The 21,618-nt window shown below is 37.4% G+C and overlaps 1 protein-coding gene across 1 annotated transcript; it reads left to right on the top strand.

The window, feature by feature from the left end:
• Positions 1–6,086: 6,086 nt before the first annotated feature.
• Positions 6,087–21,389, top strand: wnt7aa (wingless-type MMTV integration site family, member 7Aa). The gene is made up of 4 exons (XM_065241194.2): positions 6,087–6,829; positions 7,311–7,537; positions 14,576–14,847; positions 18,917–21,389. Exons 1-4 carry the CDS (start codon positions 6,759–6,761, stop codon positions 19,394–19,396), a joined length of 1,050 nt encoding a protein of 349 aa, XP_065097266.1. The 5' UTR covers positions 6,087–6,758; the 3' UTR covers positions 19,397–21,389.
• Positions 21,390–21,618: the final 229 nt, after the last annotated feature.

Raw genomic sequence — 21,618 nt, 5'->3', positions numbered from 1 at the left:
CTCTCTTAATTTGTGTTCATCCTTATTTTATGACTGAAGTGTATAAACAGCTAACTGTAGCTTTTCGTTAAAGCAGGACACATCAACTATTAAATCTCCTTGCATGTTTGAAAAGTAGAAAACGGGGGCTCTTTGTAAAAAACTGTCTTGTCTTGGGTGTCTGGATCTTTTCATTTGGCCTGCACTGCAGCTATAATTATTGCCAGAAGTGCATCAAACAAACTTGGGTTGCGCATAAGGGTGCAGTTCTCATGAGGTAGTGTGCTAGGTCAAAAATTATTTTTCCATACATGAATCACCAGATGAGTCTAGTGATAAGTTTGTAAGTCTGCTTGGTGAAAATCCTGCTGCATGGTTTTTGACCAGCTTAACACATTTTGAAATGAGAAATATTTACTATCCTTGAAAATGCTTGCCTCCAGCAAAACTTGTTGGGCTGTTTCTCAATCCGAAGGCTGCAGCCTGCGAAGGTCGCATATGCAGGCTGCATACACTACGTCATCAAGCCTGGTTTATTTTAGTTAACTGAGCATAACATTCGCAAGTCATGAGCAAATTGCAAAAATTTACGATTAACTAATAATAATAGTCAACTTTATAATAGTCTATATTCTGAAATAAGGCAGTCTTGATGACGTATGCAGCAAACGCGACCTCCGGAGGCTGCAGCCTTTGGAGTGAGAAAACCGCCTTGATATATCCAGATAAACACCGCCACCTGGTGTTAATCAATATAGCAATCTTACAAATTATGCCAAAAAGCATCAACGCACCATTTATTTGTAACTTACATGTTCAGTATTTATGTTTTCAGCCTTTGTATTTAAAAAACAAAAGTTCGTTGTATATTTATTTATTGAAGTCCCATACATCTTTTCTACATACACTAATATGACAATATTTATTGGAAAGTATTTATTCATTTATTTTACTGTTTAACGTCTTTTACAACTGCCAAAGGGTGTCGTAATAAGTAATTGTTAACATTGTATATTTAATAAGATATATATAATTACATATAAATAGCATATTGAATAAAGGAGGCGCGGTAAATGTGAAAACACTTCCTTTACAATGGAAAGTTTACATGGCCAAAGGATATTTAATTCAGCAATTCTGTAATTTTTAATAAAAATTACACTTCATATTTTGAAAGATAAAGTCAGTGAAAATCAATTTTAGAGTTAAACACGAACTGAAATGCACGGGCGGAGATCATTCATCCGGGTATTTGAGTCACTGCACAGACTCCTCGCGCTGCTGACCGCGAGCGAGCGTTCATCAGTATTAGCTATTAGCCGACTAGCCTTCAGCTTCCATTGAGGACACACTGAAGGTATGAGAGAGCATTTGTTTTAAAAACGTACCTCTTTTGTTGCTAAGAAAACAGCGCTTGGTTTAATCGCGCATTTTTTAATTTTTCTACCGTCGGGTAAACTTTCTAAGAAGTTTCTGTTGCTTCTTACATTATTTTTTAACGATATATAAACTAGCTTACTGGCTAGCCTGTGAGGGACCTTATCTTAGCACGTCATCCGTGTAGAGTTGATTTATTTGAAACGAGATCCACAAAAATGTTAAATGTGTCGTTTACAACCAAATCGCGATTTAATTTGTACATGTTGCTGAGGATGTTTTAGTTCGGGTTAAACGTTTTAGCAGACTAGCCCTAAAGCCGAAGACCGCCATTTTTATGAATTAAGCGAGGGAAATTTAAGCAACCTACAAAGAGTTTGGGCAGACTAACTAAGACACAAGAGATGTCCACTATTATAAAGGAAAACAAATGGTGGTCAATGACAATCTGTATTTCAGCTATTCCCTGTGTTAAATAACGTCAAACACAGTATTAGCATTAGTAATAAGTTACATGTCAATAATAGGAAAACTGACTGTTAGTCGTGAGACCAACAATAAAGAGTATTTTAATGATATTAAACCACATTGTACAGAGTCACAGACCACGTGCAGATCTGTCTTCTCCAGTAAGTCATTTTGACAGCCAGCTCGCCCAAGGGAGCATCATCAGTAAATGGCGTTTCGACTGCGAATCTTTCTTGAGGAAAATCTTTTCCTCTGCAGTAATCGTTTGCGACGATATTAAGCTCCTGAATGATTGATGCAGGTGATGAATTAATACATTGTGTTGTTTATCTGCTGCTTTTCCACGTCATGAACGTCAGAAGAAACGTGTATAGTATTTAACCAGTATTTTAATTAACGTTACTGCTATAGTTCTTATTAAAGTTAAGTTGAGACTCAATATTGAGTTTTATGAACTGCCATCTGATTTATTAGAGCGTTTTTTCTTTAGTCAACAACATTAGTTAACTGCACTTAATAAAGTTAACTAAATGCAGTTAACTAGTGCACTTTACTGAGAGTATAATAACGTTAGTGAATAATTTGTTATTTACTGGCAGTGTAATCTATGGTGATTTGCAAAACTGTGCCCTTTCAAAAGAAGATGAATGATCGGAAAACATACAGAACTGCCAAAATGTATGTTAGGTTTGTTATACCAAATGCCAAGTGAGCAAATGTAATGGATTCACTGTCAGCTGAAAATGATTATTTTGCCACTGTCTTTTACTTTGACAGGATCATTTTCCAAAGCGCTCTGTCAGTGTTGATGAATAGCCTCTTATCAATTTTTCTGTCTTGCGAGAATCGCCTCCTTGGAGTGATGTTTTCATATTGATATGGCTGTAATAAAACAAATATTTTATTTCTAACATGTGCTATAAGTTAAAGATTGGGCCATAACAGTTTTTACAATCACAGTTTTTTGGGCCATAACAGTCTTGTTAGTTAAATGTCTGCCCATTAATTTTAGTTACTTTGTAACACATTGCTTTTTATGAGAACTGACATAGTTTGTCATGTTTCACAATATTAATTGATGTTTAAATGTTAAAATTGCATTATAAAGAATACTAAGCCACCCTTAAAGGGGCCATGGCATGAAAATCTGACTTTTTCCATGTTTAAGTGCTATGATTGGGTCCCCAGTGCTTCTATCAACCTAGAAAATGTGATAAAGATCAACCCAGTAACTTAGTTTTGGTAAACCATTCTCTAAAAGCACATGAAAAAATAGGTTGTTGAAATTTGGCTCTCCTTATGATGTCATAAGGAGCTCTTATTATAATAATACCACCCCTTAATCTGCACTAGTATCCATTCCAACCCCAGCACTGCCATTTAGTGCAGAGAAAACACAATTGAGTTTTAATTGCAACAAACCACCATCATTGTGATCAGCGTTTGAACTTCATCAGCTCATTTGCATTTTAAAGGACACACCTAAAACGGCACATTTTTGCACACACCTACAAAGTGTCCATTTTAACATGCTATCATAAATTGTTTATATGGTATTTTGAGCTAAAACTTCACATATGTGCTCTGGGGACACCAAAGATTTATTTGACATCTTAAAAAAAGTCTTGTGACATGGCCCCTTTAAGATGGCTGCAAACTAGACAACAAGGCATTGACTGCCTTGGTTCCCTCTTGCTTTCCTGACACTGCTGACAACTTCCACTCTACAGCCAAACTGGGCCCAATTCCGAATGTGGAGCCTTTTAATCTTGACTGAGATGCGAGTACGCAGCCAAGTCACACACAATGTCAACATGGCTTCCTAGTGCCGAAAGAGTGCCAGTAACTTGGCCAGCCCCTCCATTTTGCTGCATTATCCAGGGTGTCTGATGCAGCTCGACGGAGCATTTTGTAGTCCAATAGACGCCTGGTTGGGGTCGTTCGGTCTTTTTTCATATGTTTTTTTTTAACTGCAGCTTACAATAATGTGCCTTGAGAAAAGTTTGTTTTATTTTAGTTTCGAACAGTTGGTTTATCTCGGTCAGCATGTTACGGACGTGATGAAACTGAATTCGTAACCTTTTCTTGCCCACAGACTGCGCTTTTGGAAACGTGGTTGTCGGAGAGATGAGACTCCTAACATGGCGGACATAAAGGACTTCGTAAAACGGCAATCCTGGTATTTCTATCCATTTGCATGACTTCATTTGCAGGTGGAAAGAAGGTGATATTTACACCGTGGGATGAGGTAGTAGGTTGTATAGTTTTAGGGTCACACCCACACTGGGAGATAACTATACAGCCTACTGTCTTTCTCAAAGTGAAAACGGAGCTACCACTTTTTATTCTACATTTTCTTGAAATTTAATATCAGTGATACGATTGCCATGATACGCTTTGAATTGTTCAAATTGAAATAAATTCTTGCTATATAGTGTGTTGCATTATTTAAACTACATTGCTTGCACAGTGTGAGGTAGTAGATTGTATAGTTGTGGGATAGTGATTTTATCCTGTGTTGAAGATAACTATACAATCTATTGCCTTCCCTGAGGGGCAGAAATGCACACCAAACTGTATTAAATATTGTATTGCAATGTTTATGTAACATTCTCCGTCTCATTGTCTTAAAATAAATGTTAATTTGCCTAAGAGTTTTTGTGGAGCATTGTTATTGTATGTAGTACAAATACAAATAAAAGTGTTTGCAAAAATGTTGTGTTTTTCTTAATACAAGTTAAATTGTGAAATATTAAGCTTGTATTATAATGTGCATGGCTATATTTAGCAAGCAGAAAGTATCTAGATTAAGAGTTGCATTAATGTATGTATGGCATACAATAAAAATATTTTTTATATCTGAATGGATGTCTGAAAAAAAAAAGATTTTGTCCTGTAGTCAGTGCATTAATGAGATCCAAGAGATGGCGCTATTGTATCGTCTATATTAAACACTTTGCTGCATGCGTCTATGATGGAGCTGTAAATGTCCCTGGCAGTTTTTACTTGGCAGGCTAATCTGTCTATGTTGTTTACTGGCTTTAGTACTCCCTATGGAAAATATTATATTATTATATAACAAAATTATTTTTTCTGGGAATTAGGAATTAAATTTGGGAAGTATACTGAATCCTGTTTGTTTTGGATTTATCATCACATGCGGGAATCCTTTTACTTCTCTGGCTTATTATTATTAGTAGTAGTATTAGCAATCATTTATTTTTCCCATTTGTTGAAAGTCTCCTACTTTCTAAGTATAACTTATGTGTAGTGTTTTGTGTAAAATGAGGATGGAGGGTTGCCTAGCAACTAGAGGTTAAATTCATTATATATATTAAACGTGAGCCATGCTGTCCCGTTTGAGGTAATGCCTTAGAAACTACACATTCAATTTATGCAGCCTGATGTAAATAATAATCACCAATTTAAACATTTTTCTCATGATACTCTTTAAAATGTATACATAATAAGGGTTTTATTTTATCATAGAAATAAAAAGTGATGAGTTTTGTAGAATTTTTTTAAAACATTTGTTAAACCGTAAATGCAAGTAAAACAGATAGAATATTAAATATTAGTTATTCTTTTTATAAGGGCTGTACCTTTAAGACACGGGCCTTGATTGATGGCTGCATTGTCCAATCAGTGTTCTTCCCAATCTGAAGGCACGCCAAAAAAGGTCAATGAAGGCACGGAACACTTGTCTTGAGAAATTAAACGTTTGCACTCATAAATGCAATAAAAGTTGTTATGGTTATATGGTTAATTGAAGGGTTGTATACACAAACTAAATCTAACGATTTATCTTTATATGGGAAATAAAAATGAACTGACAGGTGTAACGGTTAAGATGCAACATCATGCACCACATTTAAAGCTCAAGCCATGTGAGTCTTTAGATGAAATATTAAATGAAACGATGGGGGGGGGGAATCAACGTCCTAAAATTTTGGAAATATTATATCCTCAAAAATCCTTAAACAATACTTGCTGCTCTATTTATTGTTTTAATATGAACTGAAAAGACGACTAGTTTCCTTTAAAAAGAGCACCTTTACAACTATTTCTAGTTATTACTTTATTATTGCTGTATTGCAAGTACTGTTGCAAGTACTGTTCTTTGACATCTATATTTTGGACGGTCACAGTGGTTATAGGATGAGCCCGTATCTCACCTCGCAATTAAAAGCTTGAGGTGGGTGAGGGGAAAACGAACAAGTTTTCTTTTCTCATGGGAGGAGCAAACGGGTGCAGGAAAATAGATAAAAGCTCTGTTTAAGAAGCTGGACTTACTGCGATATGATCTTCGCCAAGGAGCATTGTGATTATTCCTTTTGCGCTTAGATTACTCAAATTAGCGATATCACAGTGACGCATCTTTCACTCATTTATCGGTTGTCGTACCTCAAATCAGATTTTTTACATCCCTACATATCGTAGATGACTTTATGCATGCTTGTTTTGTTGAACGCGGGAAGGCGCGTGCGTTCGCTGCGCGTTTAAAGTTATTAGTCGCGTTAACAACCTGCTGGTATAGTCCGCTTGCCTTCAGGAGCGCACAAGCTCAGGAGTAGCCTATTGGAAGGTCTAACTTACTCCAAAACAAACCCTGATAGATTTAACAGATAAAGGATCTACTGGGAAAGCGTGATGTGAATGTAAGATCGCAAAGTTAAGTCCTTTATTTTACGCATACATTTTTGAGTAAATCGTTACGCGTAAAAGTGATCCAGAAGTGGTACATATGCAGAATAACATTCATCTCCACAAGTCCCGAAGGATATCAGGCCAGGTGTTCACCTCAACTTCTCACGGAGCTTTGCATCCCTCCAAGGACTTGGTTTGCTTGCGATAAAGCCTCTCGTTATCGGGTTAAGCTACCCATCAGGAGACTATTATCATTTCACAGTTTGTTAACAAATTAAAGACTGAACATGAGTAGGAAAACACGTCGCTGGATTTTTCACATTTTCCTCTGCTTGGGGATTATATATTTGAAGATTGGGTAAGTAGGGAAGAACGCAGTGTGTTTATTTCTTCTAACTTTGAAAGTATTTGTTACTCTCATCTAGTATATAGTAATAGTATGCAATAGTATAAAAACGATCGTATTTTACACAATTTATCATTTTCCCGCAAGCGCATCTGTATTATACTGCCTTTAATGCGCTTTTTTTTAGTAGGCTATGATTAAAATCTATCAACCCATGTTATGCTATTTTATCACATACATGTTGAAAAATTATTTAAATAGTTGGTTTGCTAGAAGTCCCAAAAATAAATAATTTATGATTTATAACAGCTCCACATACCTAAATCAACTTAGCATCACGTAATATATTACGTCAGTGGATAATGTGTTTATTTCTTTTTTTTTGTTTGTTTACTAATTGCACATTATCTTTAACCCATTTTACGAAAAGCTGTATTTTTAAGTACGCAGTGTTCATTTAAATATAAACATCCTTTATTTTTAAACTTCACAGCGGCTTTTCCTCCGTGGTTGCGTTGGGAGCGAGTATTATCTGTAACAAAATTCCCGGTTTGGCCCCTCGTCAAAGGACTATCTGTCAAAGCCGACCTGACGCTATCATTGTCATTGGAGAAGGAGCGCAAATGGGAATCAATGAGTGTCAGTTTCAATTCAAAAATGGAAGGTGGAACTGCTCGGCCCTCGGGGAAAGAACTGTCTTTGGAAAAGAGTTGAAAGTGGGTATGTTACCAAATTATTACTGTACATTCACACTGTCACACTATTCAAAATCTTAATGCTGATTCCTAGTGTCTCTTTTAAAGCCAAGTGGCCTCCTATTCAAACATTTGAAAAGAAAGGGAAAGCAGCGAGAGAAAAAAAGAATTAATTCACTTTCTTTTCAACCCTTAGAGTGAAGTTTAAGCCCAAGTAAATCTGTTAATAGGCCAAAAACATTCAACCAGCATTGCCATGATGAAAAGACCTTGAGATTTTAACTTTTGCAGATGAAAAGATGTGATAAACGTACTCTTTGTGTTCTTTAAAGCTGCAATTTGAGGTCAGTACACCTGCTAGTGCCTAGGACAAACCTTGCATAAAGTTTGTGTCGTGTTACTTACTTTGACATCTCATTTGAAATGATTTGTCATTGGATGTCAGGCTAATGTTTAGTATCTCTCACGCCACGGTAACAATGTCAGGTAAGTTTCGGCTGCATTCACGGAGCAAGTGCCAGCGTGGCTGAATTTATAGCCCCCTCAACAGTCCACCCTCTCAAAAGCATTCTTTTTCTAGTCGTCCCGTCTTATCTGTAGATTTTAATGATTTGGCAGTCGGGGTTTACACTTTACCACGGGTATAAGTTACAGTGGTTGAATGGCAGAACCAATGAAAGTACAGTATTGTAAAGAAATGTAACAATTTGTCACCTTATATAAGGTATCGAGAGACAAAGCAAAACTAATTAAGCGAGGTTTTCGCTCGGGATAATGTTATCTATTTTCCTAAGGCAAACTTTGGCTTGTTAAAGGGTCCTTCAGTTCTATTGAGCCTATACGACAGTTTGATGAATGCTGCAGGACTTTGCTTTAGTTTCCAACCCTCTCGGGCTGCTAACGCGGTATTATTGCGTTGTTTCTCCCATGGAAGATGGCTGCAGGGAATTTTAACGCTCGAATGTCTGAATTCTACCGGAAATAAGACATTTCTCCTTTTTCTGTGTGCTCGATCCAGCCAGTGTTGCGATAGTGCGGTTGAGGCCCAGGGGAAAAGCTTAGATCTGTAGAGACTTGTATCTATTGCTGAAGGTGAAGCTGTATTTTATCTTTATGCATCAAAGACAAGGGCCTCCTGAAAAAGGCTGCGAGCGCTTGGGTTTCTTCTTTTTCCATTTGCTTCTGAATCAAACACTTGAATGGCTGCCTAAATCTGTTGTGGGTGCTGATTATATTATATATGGACAGCTGCTATAGGTCTCGTGCCATGGCCTCTCCATCCAAACACCGCAGAGATGACACTGACCTTGCATGACAGACCGCGGCCTCCGTTTTTTGAAGCAGCTGGAAGGCCGGGCCTCCAAAAGTCCAGCTGATGTATTTACCCGGACTGCTGTTGTGTATGGAGGATTAAAGAAACCGGACAACCGTTGAAACAGGATTGGTTTCAGTTGATTTATGACCATAGGAGCAGAAGCCTGGGAGATGAAGAGATGTGGTTAATCCTGTGGGGAGGGGCTTGCATGCAAAGTTTTAAGAAAAAGTTGAGTAATGTGCAATCATTTTCAGGGCCTGGTACCAAGGTCCACATTCGGCACAACCCAACCATGGATTCTTTATTTGTGCACCTTTTGCATATGAAATGTGCATGGCTTTTTTCTGTTCTCGTGTACCTGTTCACCTTTTATCGTGTGATTGAAACATAGCCATATATTGCTTGAAATCAGCTGCAGTTGGACAGATATGCGAAGGCGTATCATTGTGCTTGCGTTACTTTACATTGCTCGAGTGCAAGCCTCCTAAATCTTCTCTGACTTAACCAACCTCTGGTATGCTCAAAAATAGTTTTCCTCCAACAGCATTAATGCCTCAAGTCCAGACAAGTACATTGTATGAGGTTTATAAATTAACCTCTTGCATTTACAGATTTGGCAAGAGACGTCTCGCACAGAATCATACTGTTCCACTGATTCAGATTTCTTGAAAAATAAAAGACAATCTTGTCATAACAAACATTTTATGGGTGTCTTATCAGCTGTGTTTGTGTTCAGAATATCTTGATTTAGGTAAATGTAGCACCAGTGATATACAAAGACAAGCAGCATTCTGCTCGGTAGTATTGATGGAAGTTTTAGGATTTTGCTTCAATATAGCCTGCAGTCTTTATTTTCCCTTCTTTGGGATACGTTATCTTCTCCCCTGGTAACAAGCCCAAACAACTCATAAAAATCTCAACATAATTGATGCCCCAAACTGGCCTTTGTTAAATTGCATTGGCAGAGTTCCAAGATGTTTATCATCAGCAGATCAACACATACCAACATTAGTGAGTTTCAGGAAACCACTGAAGACTCTTACTGAAGGATTCCTGATCCTTCTGAAGGTGAAAATTCCAAAACTGCTGAGTTGGTCTGTGAAAAACACAGCTAAAGTCATTTTTTGTGATTTACTATTTTCAGAATGTAACAAATATTCAGTTAAATATAACTTTGATATCTTTGACTGATTAAGGCCATGACAAAGATTGAAATCAAACTGATGCTTCTTATCTCAGATTTTAAGAATTTAAGACTTTAGCCGGACCGGGTCACATATTTGTGTCTTCCACTTCTTTACAAGATTAAAAGTATACATGACATTAATTGAAGATCACTCATGACATCACTCTTTATGAGACCTTGAGTTAAAACAGGTTAACTTTTTTAAAAAAGCGTTTCTTCAGTTCCAGGTGTGTAAATGATTTCTAGGACAGTCAACAGATGATGACTTATTAATCCAGAAAATGACATGTACATTTCCGGGAACGTTAACATAACTAAGAAACAATCAATATATCTTAAAATCATCAGCTTTGACTTTGCCAAGGGAATTTTTATTCAGCTTGGCCTTCGCATTTTCTGAATAAGAACAAGCCAAAGATTTGTAATCAGACAAAGATTGTAGCAGCAGTCATTATTTTAAACAATCACTTAAATATTACATTACAAAAGAATTTTGGAAAAGTCATTCTTAAAGTTGGAGCCTGTTTAATAGTCCACTTAAGAGTTCTGTGGTCACCTTACGCTGGTGGTTTAAAGTAAATGCTTGAAAAATATTTCATACTAAAGCCCTTAAGTAAACCCTACCTAAAATCTATCTTTGTCCATATAAGGGCCATTCTACAGAAGAGTTGAAAAGCTCTTGAACAATTCCCTCCCACAAATTTTGCATGTATTTAAATTGTATAATATCCAAGGTATATTTCTAGTAATTGTGCAATTAATTCTCATATTGTATTTTCTGAAAGTTTTGAATATTTTTCCTCTCCCCAAATTTGTCACTACCAAAACACAACAATATACAATATATTAAGAAGGGTAATATTGACCTATTAAGATTTTGTTTACATAAATAAATAAATATTTATATATATTCATTTTGAAAACGTTTTCACAGGTCAATTAATAAAATATACAATAGGCTTTATGCCCAGCTGCACCACTTCCTGAACTTCAGCCAGCTCCTTTTTTCCTGTCTGCCATTATTGGACAAACTGATTAATCCAGGTGTGTCTGATTATTGTTGTTCTGACTACTGAGGTCAGGCACACCTGGATTAATCAGTTTGTTTGTGAATACTGAGGTCAGGCACACCTGGATTAATCAGTTTGTCCAATAATGGCAGACAGGAAACAAGGAGCTGGCTGAAATTCAGGAAGTAGTGCAGCTGGGCATAAAGCCTATTGTAACAATATTTTAAATGTATTTTATGTAATTTGTTATGTTTTGAATCTAATATTCCTTTGTAAAAGGCATAAAGTTTATCATACTGATTTTAAAGTAAAAGGGATAGTTGACCCAAAAATAATAATTCTGTAATAATTTACTCACCCTTATGTTGTTCTAAACCTGTCTGAATTTCTTTTGTTAAACACAAAAGAGGATATTTTGATAAATGATGATAAGCACACTGTTGCTGGAAACCATTGACTTCCATAGTATGAAAATAAATACTATGGAATTCAATGGGAACGTCAACTTTGTGCTTAACATTTTTTAAATAAAAACATCTTCATCATCATTTATCACAATACTTCCACAGTATTTTTCCTACTATGAAAGTCGATGGTTTTCACCAGCCGTGTGCTTACCATCACTTATCTAAATATCTTCTTATGTGTTATTATGGGTTAGTAAATTATGACAGAATTTTCATTTTTTGGGTGAACTATCCCTTTAAGGATTCATTAGTTTGAATATAGACGGTTTCATCGGACGCACGTGCGACGCATCTGGTCCGAACTTTACTTCAGGTTTCATTAGTTGCTAATCTGACCTCTTGAACAAATACCTTGTCGAAAATAACAAATATTTTGGTTTCCTAGGTAATCTACTTGTTTTTTTGCTTGTTATATAAATAAAATAAGTTTAAAGTACTTTTTTGTTATTTATTCTTAGCAGAGTTTACCGGAAGTTACGTGTTGACCACGAAAGCCGCTTGTTTATGTTATTACTGCTAAAACCGTCTATACATTGAATCAAACACTATCATCTTAGCTGATAATTCAAAATACTTATTTTTTACAAAACATCTCATGTTTTGGTTGTGACGGTACATTTTCAGGAGTGACGTTAATTTAGTGGCCATGGCTGAATCAAACTGTCAACATATTAAACTATGCACACCTGACAGTAAATATCTCATAAGAACCCTTAGAGCTATACTTTGGGTTTGAGGAGAGTGCAAGTGAGAGGAGGTATGCACAAAATGTTCTACCAAAAAACATCTTAAAATGTTTCGCATAATTTTTTTATTTTCACAGAATGTGCATTACAATAGACAACAGGATTATTTTAGTGTACAAAACGGTTACACTTAAAAATGTCAACAAACACAAAAATGAATTCCATCTATCGGACAAAATTACAGGAACACATACTTAAAAATTTTTAACACCTCTTATTTTTTCAAATGATGTCTTCCTAACTGAATGTCCATTTCTACAAACATGATTCTGGCATCACTCCCATAAAGGGTTTCTAGTAACATTGCCGTAACTTTTCCATAACGTGTCCCGTGTGAACCAAAAACAGGAAGGGGTGTGTCGTAGTGAGGACATGTGTCTTCACAACAAATAGTTAGCATTCAGCTCTTTGACATGGGGAAAAATGTCTGCACACTGGAAGTGTAGGAAAAATTACAAATACAATACACATCACATGTTTTTACGGGATCTTTACGGGATGTGTTTGAACTGGCCGTGTAAATGAACCAAAACCGCTGACACATTTTCCGTAATCTGTGTATAACAATGGCTTTAGTGTAGTAGTGTGATCATGTCTGTATCGTGGACACTTAAGTTAGTGTAACCACATCACATAATTTTAAATCACATACTAAAGCATACTAGAAAACTAATGATTTGCATAACTGTACTACAACTTTGTTTATTTTACCTAAATAAAGGATTAAATGTTCCCTTTTGTCACTACTAAAACAATAATGTCATGATAGACTTTAACTTTACCACCTCGGTAATGACAATTTTAGATACTTTTGAGCCTACCTCAAAGATGCCAATCAGCAAATGGTTACCAAGAACAGTTCTGAACAGTCGTACACATATAACGACAAAATTTTATGAAATGACACCCCAAAAATCTGCTTAATTACAAAAAAAGGTGTTTGGTAGTGACGTTCCTTAAAGTTACACACAGATTTTCAGACATTTGAACAAATTTATCTCAAAATGATAGGACCCAGTGGTGGCTACTGTATATGTGTGCAGAGTGTCATGTGTGTTGCTCGTGTTTTCAAAATATGTGTTTGTTGCGTCATGTGAACCATGTGCATCACGTGTTTTGTCAAAATAAGTGCCTGCTGCACACGCGTCAAAATACACATAAAGCACTCAGTTAACAGTAAACTCTGATTATGCATGAGAGTATCTGGCAAACACGAGCATCTCTTTTATCATAAACCCTTTAGACGCATCTGCAGCAGGCACTTATTTTAACAAGACATGTGATGCAAATAGGATAACTCGATGGGCAGAACACATATTTAGAAATTACGAACCACACACATGATGGGCTACATACATGTTGTGACGAACTTCGCATCGAGCGCCCTCGAAAGAAGAAGTCACCAACCGCCACTGATGGGACCTACCTACTCACTATCTACAAGAGAGCGAGGGACACAGAAATATTTCCTGACCAAAAATGTGGGAGCGTGGTTAAAGTCCGTCTCAGTTAATGGGCTAAAACATACACTGTTTCAGTAGTAACATAAAAATGCTTTTTACATATATAATTTTAATAAAAGACAATATAATTTTCACATATATAATTTATATAATGATTTTATATAAATATTTAACTTTCTGTTATTTTAATATTGTTGTGGGCTTTAATAGATAATAGAAGGATCTTTAAATGCTTTTTAAATGTGTTATTTGGATGTGGGGAGGCAGTTTGCACCAATTCTGTAGAATGGCCCATAAATAAAATGCAGAGTTAACCTGGAAGTGCCCCGTTTAACAGTGGCAATCAATTATAGCAGTGCTCTGACCAGGGAGGCACTGCATGCCTGAGGAGTTCATCTCCACAGGGTGGATCCCACAATTTGACGGAAGCTGGGACAGTGGCCAGCCTAAAATCTGAACCCATACCCTCTATCTCTACCATTCTATTGTCTTTGAAATTAACTCTTGGCCTTTGTGCTTATTAAAGAGATCCTTTGCTCATCTGCGTGCATCTGCGTTATTTGTCTTTATGTTTCCTCTCTGTGACAACTGAAGGACATTTATTTGTGTGTTGAGTAATCACAGGTATGTCTGTTTGTTTTGTATGGCCTCGTTAACCTGTGTTAGGTTCTACATCATTATATGTTAAGCCTTCACCTCACACTATCTAACAGAGGCCGTTCGATTAATGCAAGATTAATGAACTGCACATGACTCAACTAACACATTTTATTATTACTATGAGTGTTAAGCTATGTCAGGTATGTGGGGGGGGGGTGGGTTGATGCTGTCTAAGATGGTGCGTCTTGTTGACTAAGAATGTTCTTTTGCTTCCAGGCAGTAAGGAGGCAGCGTTCACGTACGCTATTATCGCCGCCGGGGTCGCCCACGCTATTACGGCAGCCTGCACTCAAGGTACGCTCAGCGGCTGCGGCTGCGACAAAGAGAAGCAGGGCTTCTACAACCAAGAGGAGGGCTGGAAGTGGGGCGGATGCTCGGCCGATATCCGCTATGGCCTGAGCTTCTCGAAAGTGTTCGTGGATGCAAGAGAGATCAAGCAGAATGCAAGGACGCTCATGAACCTCCATAACAACGAAGTGGGACGCAAAGTACGTAGTGCAGATTTGCAACTAATCAGAATTGACAAAAATTAGAACTTGTCTGAGAAAACCCAGGTCAAGTCAAATTTGGGGATTTACTGTTTTCTACATAAAATTAACGTATATAAAGAACATTCTGTGAAAATATAATATACATCGAAATCTTTATTATTGACCGAGTAAGACCATGTCAAAGACTGAAATCAAACTCTCAAAATTTGATAACGGGGTGGTTTCCTGGACAAGGATTATCTTAAATCAGGACTAGGCGTTAGTTGAATTAGGAAATATAACAAGTTTTAACAAACATGCCTTATAAAATCGTTACTTGTGTGCATTCTGAGGCAAAACAAAGGGCACTGATGTATTTTAAGATATGTCAGTGCGAGTTGTTTTCAGTTTGGATGGATCTTACATTTATTTTAGTCTAGGACTAGTCTAATCCCTGTCCGGGAAACCACCCCTATAAGACTTTAGGCTGGATTTTACATATGTGTTTAATATGTGTAACACCTTATACTGTAGCTTAAAATGATGAATCATGACTGTATTATTTATATGTTAGACCCTTCTTATCCCTTTTTGCCTGTACATTTACTTAGAGATTAGTCTAACAGCAAGGCAAGTAGTAGCAATACAACTTTGGTTTTGTCGTTCATATTATCAACTATATGAGATGTTGGCAAAACTTTCAATGTGCTGTTAAAGTGATTCATGAATCACTGTCAGAAAATAAAATGAATCAGAGAGTGGATCAAGGATCAGCTCATCAAAACATTAAACAGTAATACAGTTTTAATTTTACTGTAGGAAAAGGCAAAAAGAATTAAAAAAATAAAACAGCATCAATCCGCAAAAACTCTGAGTAGTCTGACTGACCTTCATAAGCTCTTCATCATTCAGTGCCAATCTAAAGTGTGATGTTTCAGCACTCTGGACAGAGCTTCCTTCAGGGCTTCCTAAGCCTGACCAATAACCCTTAGTAATGACTCACATTAACCAATGACAAACATCACTGCGGTCTTGTAAATTAACGTGCCTACAGTGCCTTCATACCACAACCGGTGTGGTAACCTTAAGTAATGTTTCACATTTACCAAACTTTTGTGTATAGCAGACGTATATGAATTTTGAAGTGTAAATGCGTTTACTAGAAATACAAAAAGCCAAATTTTGACTTCAAAATTTATAAAAGTTGTGTTCATCTGTGAAGACAAACTTGTTAAACAAAACGTGTAGGTGTCAAACTTTTATTAAACACAGAGCTTAGTCTTTTGCGATAATCCAAAAGTCTGTAGGGAAAATGAATGGGCTATTTCTTGGGTGGAAACCATCGTCACGCTTAATTCCGGGTTAGCCTACAAAAATATGTCATTCCTGCGCCATTGAACGCGCTGTCATACTACACCCAAGATTTTGATTTGCTAATGGGTTGCATTAAATCGCCCTAATTTAAATACAAGGGGTGTGGCTTCCTTTAGGCATTTTAAACCCTAACTCTACGTTCACACCGCCACAGACTTTAGCTTCCAAAGTTACAGGAAGTCTTTCATTTGCAACGGAAGCTGGATTCTTTCAGCTGCAAGGAGCGTCAAATCCATCGGCGTCGCATTTTGGGTTTTGAGTGACCAGAACATTAATCAGAAAGTTGAAACAAGCTCAACTTTATGGTAATGAGCGATGACATGGTTCAGCAGCAAGCAGCGGCAAAATGCCAGCAACCAATCGCTGGCTGATTCCGGAAAAACATACGATGTAAACTTTCTTTCCTACCAAAACATAAGTTCTGAGAAACAGACTTCAGAGCGGCCAAAGCATCAACAAGCTTCCCTGTACTTTTTGACTAGCGTCCTTGACCGGGCTGCCTGAGCTTCTTTGGAAGTTTGGAGTTTCCGGTAACTTTGGAAGCTCAAGTCTGTGGCGGTGTGAACGTACAGTAAGGCTGACCGGTAACTCTTAGTAATGATTCACATTCACAAATGACAATTCACAAACATCACTGCAGTCTTGTAAACAGTGTTCAAATTATCTAAAAGATTATGGGGAGTCCCCTAGCTAAGCCCCCCTCATCTTTATAGGGTTGCCGTGATTTCACAAAGTTAGATCCTGGATCAACGTTTTTTGTTGGTTCTGGATCAACGTTGTTATCAAAGAAACCCCCCAAAAATTCAAACCCTAACCATTTTACCCCTCAAATTAGTGTGAAATAATAGTTTGAGAAGAATGTCTTTTTTTATCTATAAATCTAACAATCTGTTAATTCCTCCAGAAAACAGCATGAGGCGCACCTGAGAGTTTACATTTATTTTAGACAGAAATCTTTGGATTCGTTTATTGCGAAATTGGGACAAATAATGGACGGTGTCAGTTTGTGGCAACGCAGCACGATAATTTTAAATTCATGTAGTATTTTAATTGTAATAAAAACCAGGGGACCCCCCTAATTTATATTTTTGTGATTTATAGGTGGCCCTTAATGCTTATATGAGGTCCGGGACCACCCCAGCCCCCCTCAATTCAAACACTGCTAGTAAATGAACGTGCCGTCATTCTACACCCACGATTTTAACTGGTTAATGGGTCGCATTAAATCCTTAGTTTAAATACAAGGGGCGTGGCTTCCTTCAGGGCTTTTTTAATCCCTTAGCCTGTGCGGTAACCTTTAGTAATGATTCACAATCACCAAACTTTTGTTTACAGCGGACAAATTCAGTTCTGTGACAATTCACGAACGTCGCTGCGGTCTTGTAAATGAACGTGCTGTCATACCACACCAACCATTTTGATAGGTTAATCACCTTAGTCAAAATACACAATGTGTGGCTTCTCCCAAAACATGGATTTTTCCCATGTAAACTTTTCCCGAGACGTTTATCACAAATCGCCAGCATGAGCACGCTAAGCCTGATACGCGTCCCGGATTGTAGACAATTGCAAAGAAGACTCCAGAAAGTCTGAGAGTCGGAAGGGGAGAAAAAATAATTAAAAAGCAAAGTGAAGCCTTTCCCACCCACAGCAAGAGCAGAAAACAAAGCGAGAGAAAGAGAGAGAGAAAGGACACATTAACCAACCACATTACACTGCCTTGAACAGGCAATTCACTGATGCCAATCAGTCCATTCAGATATCTACCATATCAAAACAGGCACTCTGCTTCAGTGAGTTCTGCTTATATTCACCTATTCATTCATCTATTTTGTGAAACCTGTGCTCTATTTTGTGAAAACTATAGTGAGGGTATTTAAAAAATGATTGGCATGTGCTGTGGATTAAAAAAATAACTATTGGTTATACTAGAGCTCAAAATGTTTTGTTTTTACCTGTGGGGTTTGACTTGTGTGTAAGGTAAAACAAGAGGTAGCACACGGGCACATGAAACCCGACTCCTGAGCTTTATCTGTGTACACTACACACAGGCCGATTGTTGTTGAACTCTGCGATCATCATTCAGTCAGTGTTTATATCATATCCTGTCCAGATTCCGCTCCATTGCTTATACAAGACAAGAGACTCCTACAGACAACTTCTGATAGTTCGCCCCTTGAAACAATTTGTGGCGTTTGTTGTGTACACAATACATCGGCTTCCTACAAGTAGTCGGAAAGCTTGTCAACACACAAGTTGTGTTTTTCGCAGGCCACAAGGAATGAGGTAGACTAGTAATATAGCAGTGCAGGTTTAACAATCCAGGCATTCTTCATAATAGGAATGTTAAAAACCTTTGTCTCAACCTGTTAAACCATTCCAGGAAATATGCTTCAAAATACACGACTGTATGCACAAATGTTGCCGAGGGTGACTTCATCAATCTTTACTGTATGGTGTCCGGGTATGTAGGGTATTTGCTGAATTGTTTAAACTGTGCCGAAAGCACATCCTGTACATTTTTATTAATATGATTAAGAAATTGGTCATTTGGTTTTTCATCCACTTCCTCTTAGCATCAGTAATCCTATCTTTCTTAATGGATGACTGCACTCTCAAAATGTGTCACCGGTGAATCAACTTGAATTTGAATTCCGAATACCTATGATTAAAGCCTTTAAATATTGACTTGTTTCTTTTCCTCCCGCTCCAGATACTGGAAAAGAACATGCGTTTAGAGTGTAAATGTCACGGCGTATCCGGCTCCTGCACCACCAAGACCTGCTGGACCACTCTTCCGAAGTTTCGTCAGCTGGGTTACATCCTCAAGGAAAAGTACAACCACGCCGTGCACGTGGAACCGGTCCGAGCCAGTCGAAACAAGAGACCTACCTTCCTGAAGATTAAAAAACCTTACTCGTACCGGAAACCCATGGACACGGATTTGGTGTACATTGAGAAGTCGCCCAACTATTGCGAGGCGGATCCCGTGACGGGCAGCATGGGAACGCAGGGCAGGATCTGCAACAAGACTGCGCAGCAGCCCAACGGCTGCGATCTAATGTGCTGCGGCCGAGGATACAACACGCACCAGTACTCTCGCGTGTGGCAGTGCAACTGCAAGTTTCTTTGGTGCTGCTACGTCAAGTGCAACACCTGCAGTGAAAGGACAGAAGTATACACGTGCAAGTGAAATATTTATTGGTGAGGTATTTATGCACAGCTCAAGGTAGAAAAAGAGACATTTGCACAGAAAACTCGGGTCTGGTGGCGTCTCTATTACCGCGAGTCGGAGAAATCGCATGCGATGTATGCAGCTTTGCTCCAGAGCTCTGCTGAGCGCTTTGGTGTTGGTACCAGTAGACACCTAACTGTTCCAGTACTGAGCAACGGGGCCAAGTAGCCTGCGAAGGCTTGATCTGTGGGCCGTGAAAAGGTCGTGGTAGTGCGAAAGGCTTCCTCAAGGAAGGAATTAACTTTTCCGACACAAAAAATTGCATGGACACAACACAGACTATATTTAACGTTTAATTTAGAAAAAAAACAGCTAATGTTAATTTATTTAATAAGAAAACTACTGACTTTTTCCTCATTGTGTTTACTAGCTTAGATTTAGTATTTCTCGTGTTCTGATATTGTGTTTTGTGTAGAAATAAACTGAACGACTTTTACACTGTACATTCATGTGCTTTAGGGACGAACCTATGATAAGGCACAATACAAAAACAGCAGTGCGCTGCACTCAAGGTAATTATTTGTTTCTGAAAGCAGAGACTACTGTCTTTATGTGTTATTATAAAGTCTTTGTGCTGCCATTTTAACCCTTTGTGTCAACACTTGCACATATGTGACCCTGTCTGTGAAATCATAATCAATTAAAGGGATAAGGGACCAACAAAGTTTGATTTCACATTAATTTCAAACTTTGACATGACATTACCTTAAATATATCAAGTTTATATGTTCTTAATTTTATGTAGTAAACAGTAAATTACAAGAAAAATTGGGTTTTTACAGACTGGGTCACATATATTCTTATATTGAAATACACTGGAATCAAGGCTATTTCTTCCGAAGTGAACCAACTCACTTTATTCCGATTTGGTCCATGTACCGAGTCAAAAGGCCAACTAAAACAAAAGTATTTACATTTGAATTCAAAAGGTCTTTAGAACAATGATTTCCCACTTACATATAAACTTTATGACCTCATTTGGCACAAAGCTTTATGCTAATGAGGCCACAGGCTGCCCTCTCTTTTGGCTAATATTTGCTCTGTGGGCAGAGAAACCGAATCAGTGATAAATTCACTGTGGAATGAAATAGCCGACATACAGGAGATGCCTCCACCTGCTACCGATATCGAATGTTCAGATCAGATAACTGATACTGTTAATGCTATACATTATAGGTAATATAACACTTTTGCTGCTAGTTCTGTTCTGTTTCGCAACAGTGGTTAATACTAGTGTTTTGCGCGTTGTGAGCAAATGTGGTTGTCCAGACAGATTGTCCCATTGTGTTGACGTATATTTTGTAAGAGATTATTTTTATATGAGTATTTTATTTATTTTGTGTAAATGAAAATCCCACTACCCATGTCCTTTAGATGGACAGAAATTAGGGAGATAAGCTAAAAACAGTGTGAACGGGATTGTGTCATGGTACCAGCTTCATCATTTGTGTTTATTTAAACTACATTGTGTAAACTACGACTACATTGCGTTTATGAAGTAACACTCTCATAATGGTGTAGTCGGCCATGTACGCGATTTTACGAAAGAGACCACGAAAGCCAATCACTGTAAAACGTTTAAGATAGCATTGTCACGACAGCGATCCTATTTGTGGGATCAATAAGGGAAACTATAGTGAACTAATCCTGGGAAAAAACTCTTTGGTACTGAGTGACTATTGGAGAGTTTTAACCAAAGAATAACTAAATTTAGGCATGAATCTGTTATTACATCTTTGATGTAATATTTCGCAACAGTCTGTGATATCAATAGATGTTTTGCCATATTGATCGTACACTACATGATTGCGTCATCATAAATGATCGAAAAATGTTGTGCATTGTGTTTTGAACAGTGTTAATAAATATTTCCTTGGCTTGCACCTTTTTTCCTGTTTATTAAAAATTCTTGTTATGTGTTGTTAAATCATTAAATCCTTCCTGAACTTCACTAGAATAACTGATTTTGAGTCACATGGTATACACCAGGGGTCTCCAACCTTTTTGTTAGCAAGGGCTACCACAATGGATAAAACAACTTGAGTTGATTTTAATATTATTTTACTTGTTGATATGTTTTATCATTGTTTAAAATGTTAACATACATAAAAGAAGCCAAGTTAATATAAAAAAGTCATAAATAAATATTAAAATTGAGGGCAAATTTAAATTGCGGGCAA

Source organism: Paramisgurnus dabryanus, chromosome 14 (assembly GCF_030506205.2).
Source record: "Paramisgurnus dabryanus chromosome 14, PD_genome_1.1, whole genome shotgun sequence".
Classification (NCBI taxonomy): domain Eukaryota; kingdom Metazoa; phylum Chordata; class Actinopteri; order Cypriniformes; family Cobitidae; genus Paramisgurnus; species Paramisgurnus dabryanus.
Note: the sequence above shows the minus strand (reverse complement) of the source record. Positions and strands in the feature narration are given on the sequence as shown.